Here is a 2,741-nt window from a genome sequence, read left to right as displayed (position 1 = left end):
ATAAAAAAAATTAGAGCAGTAGCAGCACAACTCTATTCTCTGTTGCTTGGTGTGTTAACCTGCCCTGCTACCAACAACTTGTGATCAGTAGGGGATACAAACGTACATTTTCTTTGTCTGATTCGAAAAGGGGGGTCACCAAGGACTGAAATGACAAGTGGTTTTCCTTTATTCCTTGCATATATAAGGGCATGGATCTAAGTACTTCAATTGCACCAAAGAATACCAAAATCACCAGTGAAAATGCTTCACATTCTTCTCTTATTTTCTTTCCTTTTGTCCACCTCTCCTGCAGCAGCCAAAGACTTCTGTGTGGCAGACTTCAAAGCCACACAAGGCCTAGCAGGCTACCAGTGCAAGGTGCCTGAAGAAGTAGTAGTAGATGACCTTGTGTATTCAGGCCTAAATGTGGCTGGAAACTTCTCAGACATCCCCAAATCTGCGATCAACGCAGTGTTTGTTGACCAATTGCCAGGCCTAAATGGTCTTGGTCTTTCAATGGCACGATTGGACCTATCCCTTGGCGGGGTGATTCCAATGCACAGTCACCCTGGCGGTTCAGAGGTGCTACTTGTTACCCAGGGCTCTATTATTGCTGGTTTCATTTCTTCGAATAATATTGCCTACATGAAGACACTCAAAAAGGGAGATATTATGGTTTTCCCTAAAGGTTTGCTGCATTTCCAGGTGAAATCTGGTCCAGTACCAGCACTTCTCTGGTCTAGCTTCAGTAGCTCAAACCCCGGCCAACAAGTCCTCAGCAATGCACTGTTTAGCAACAACTTGGCTTCTGAATTGATAGAGAAGGTCACCTTTCTTGATGAACTTGAAGTTGAGAAACTCAAAGTTCTTTTTGGTGGTTCTGGGTAATTAATTAAGCTTGGCAAAAACTTGTTTCTTGCCACCTCCTTTCCTTAAGTATGTAGTCACTTTTGTCTGTTCATCTTACTACAGTCTTTCAAGCTATTGATTCTTTGGATCAATGGCATGTGCGGAGTTCTATATTTGGTTTTCCAGTGTGAGATTACCATGTACTAATGTTTCGATCACCACCATTAAAATCTACTTGGGTTTCATCCTATGATCAACTACAGCAGAAACCAACCTCAGTATATACTTGATCGTGGCATAAGTTTCAGAGGAGAAATAAATGTTATACCAAATCGGCATAATGTCCCTTATATCTAGGAAAGTGAATAGGACTGAAAAATGATTTAGCAAATAATTAGGAAGGGAGACAGGAGAACCAACTACATGTTGAAAAGGAAACCGACAAGGAAAATTTTGCTGATTAGCAGTAGAAACCATGGCAAGCTACATTTAAACATTATCCATCATCCATTCACATATTATCAGAATTGGTACCTGTTCTATTTTTTGGATGATTGTACCATACTGTATTTCATTGTCATAAATCCATATCATTGACCCCCGAACATTTCTAACTGAAAAGTTGTAATGCCTCTGTGGGGGCTAATTTATATCCTATACAAGGGTAGATGCTCAATGTGATGGTATATGATTGTGCTCTAGAATTTTGCTGTATGCTCTAGTATTCTGTATTGAGGTGAATCATTTGTAGAGAAGATGATACTATCAGATGATTTTGACATCAAAATCTTAGTAGTATGAATAACACAATTCTTAAGATATATATCGCTCCAGATCTCTTTTACCGTTCTTAACATGTGTTGTTATCCCTGCAGCAGTTCCTAATGAAGAAATTAGAGAACACAAAGAAAAAAAATAAAACACACAGGTTTAACTTGGTTTGGTAGAAAACCTATGTCCACGGAAGTAGGGTTGAAGACTTTTACTAAACCAAAAACTAGGGTTATAAGAAAGGGTATTTGTACTAACTGTCATGTATTGAAAAATTCCAAAAATGCCCTTGAACTGTACCATGAGGGGGTGTTACCCCCGCACCCCCAACCTATCGTTTGTCCTTGATAATAAAAATACAAGCTTGAATGACAAATGTGTCGTTCCACTTGGTGTGCTATGCTTCCCTCATTCCACTCCGCTCCACTATGGTATTTGCCCCTTTTTCTCCATATATGTCTTTCACTCAATATGAGCCACATACTACAACATGTCTTTAAATTCAAGTATTAATTCATCAAATTTTAGAATACCCAACTCTTCATTGTATTATCAAGTCCTGTCTGTCTCCTCTGATGTTGGTTAAAGAGAACAGTACTTTTAACTAGAAAAGAAATACATTCAATTAGTCACATGAATCCTCTGCCTGCATGCATGCAGAAAGGAACATCCTGAATAAAATGAAAAGCAAAACTTCTATCTGTGTGTTTCTGCACTTCTGCCAGTTATGAGGCTTGCTGGTGAGGCCTTTACTGTAAGCTATATAAATGACCAAGGCCTCACTCTTTCCCATGCTCAGAGTCCTGGAGAACTCTATTCTTTAAAAGATTCAGTGCAACACTTCATGATCTTGTCTTTCTGGGATGTCGGTTTCTCGATCAGTCTCTCTGCTTTTCCCTTATAAATATGCCTTCTGTACACACAAGTTATCCAATGATTCTTCACAAGCCAAAATTGAGAATAAATTGAAGGCAAAGTGTTATGCCTCTGCTTTATTATGTAGAGTGCTGGTGATGCCTTGTATGCCGATTTGACCCAAGTACTATTCTTTAAAAGATTCAAAGTAACACTTCATTTCTTTCTTAACTGGATGTTGATTTCTCATTCTCTCTACTTTTCCCTTATAAATGGGCACAGAG

General features: G+C 38.9%; 1 protein-coding gene across 2 annotated transcripts; it reads left to right on the top strand.

Moving 5' to 3' along the window:
• The first annotated feature begins 228 nt into the window (after positions 1-228).
• Positions 229-1,081, top strand: LOC100254877 (auxin-binding protein ABP19a). 2 transcript variants are annotated; one of them, XM_019222146.1, is made up of 2 exons: positions 229-564; positions 688-1,081. In XM_019222146.1, the coding sequence occupies exons 1-2, from the start codon at positions 244-246 to the stop codon at positions 868-870; spliced, it is 504 nt and encodes a 167-aa protein (XP_019077691.1). In that variant the 5' UTR covers positions 229-243; the 3' UTR covers positions 871-1,081. The 2 variants fall into 2 exon arrangements, with proteins under 2 accessions (XP_019077691.1, XP_002274739.1); XM_002274703.3 differs by having other exon boundaries at positions 229-1,081.
• The last annotated feature ends 1,660 nt before the right edge of the window (positions 1,082-2,741 follow it).

This window comes from Vitis vinifera, chromosome 9 (genome assembly GCF_030704535.1).
Source record: "Vitis vinifera cultivar Pinot Noir 40024 chromosome 9, ASM3070453v1".
NCBI classification, from domain to species: domain Eukaryota; kingdom Viridiplantae; phylum Streptophyta; class Magnoliopsida; order Vitales; family Vitaceae; genus Vitis; species Vitis vinifera.
The sequence above is the reverse complement of the archived record's forward strand: the minus strand, read 5'-3'. Positions and strand labels throughout refer to the sequence as shown.

Bases quoted from the DNA above. Each gene is read 5' to 3' on its own strand.
- LOC100254877 (XM_002274703.3), top strand. From the start codon at position 244: ATGCTTCACATTCTTCTCTTATTTTCTTTCCTTTTGTCCACCTCTCCT.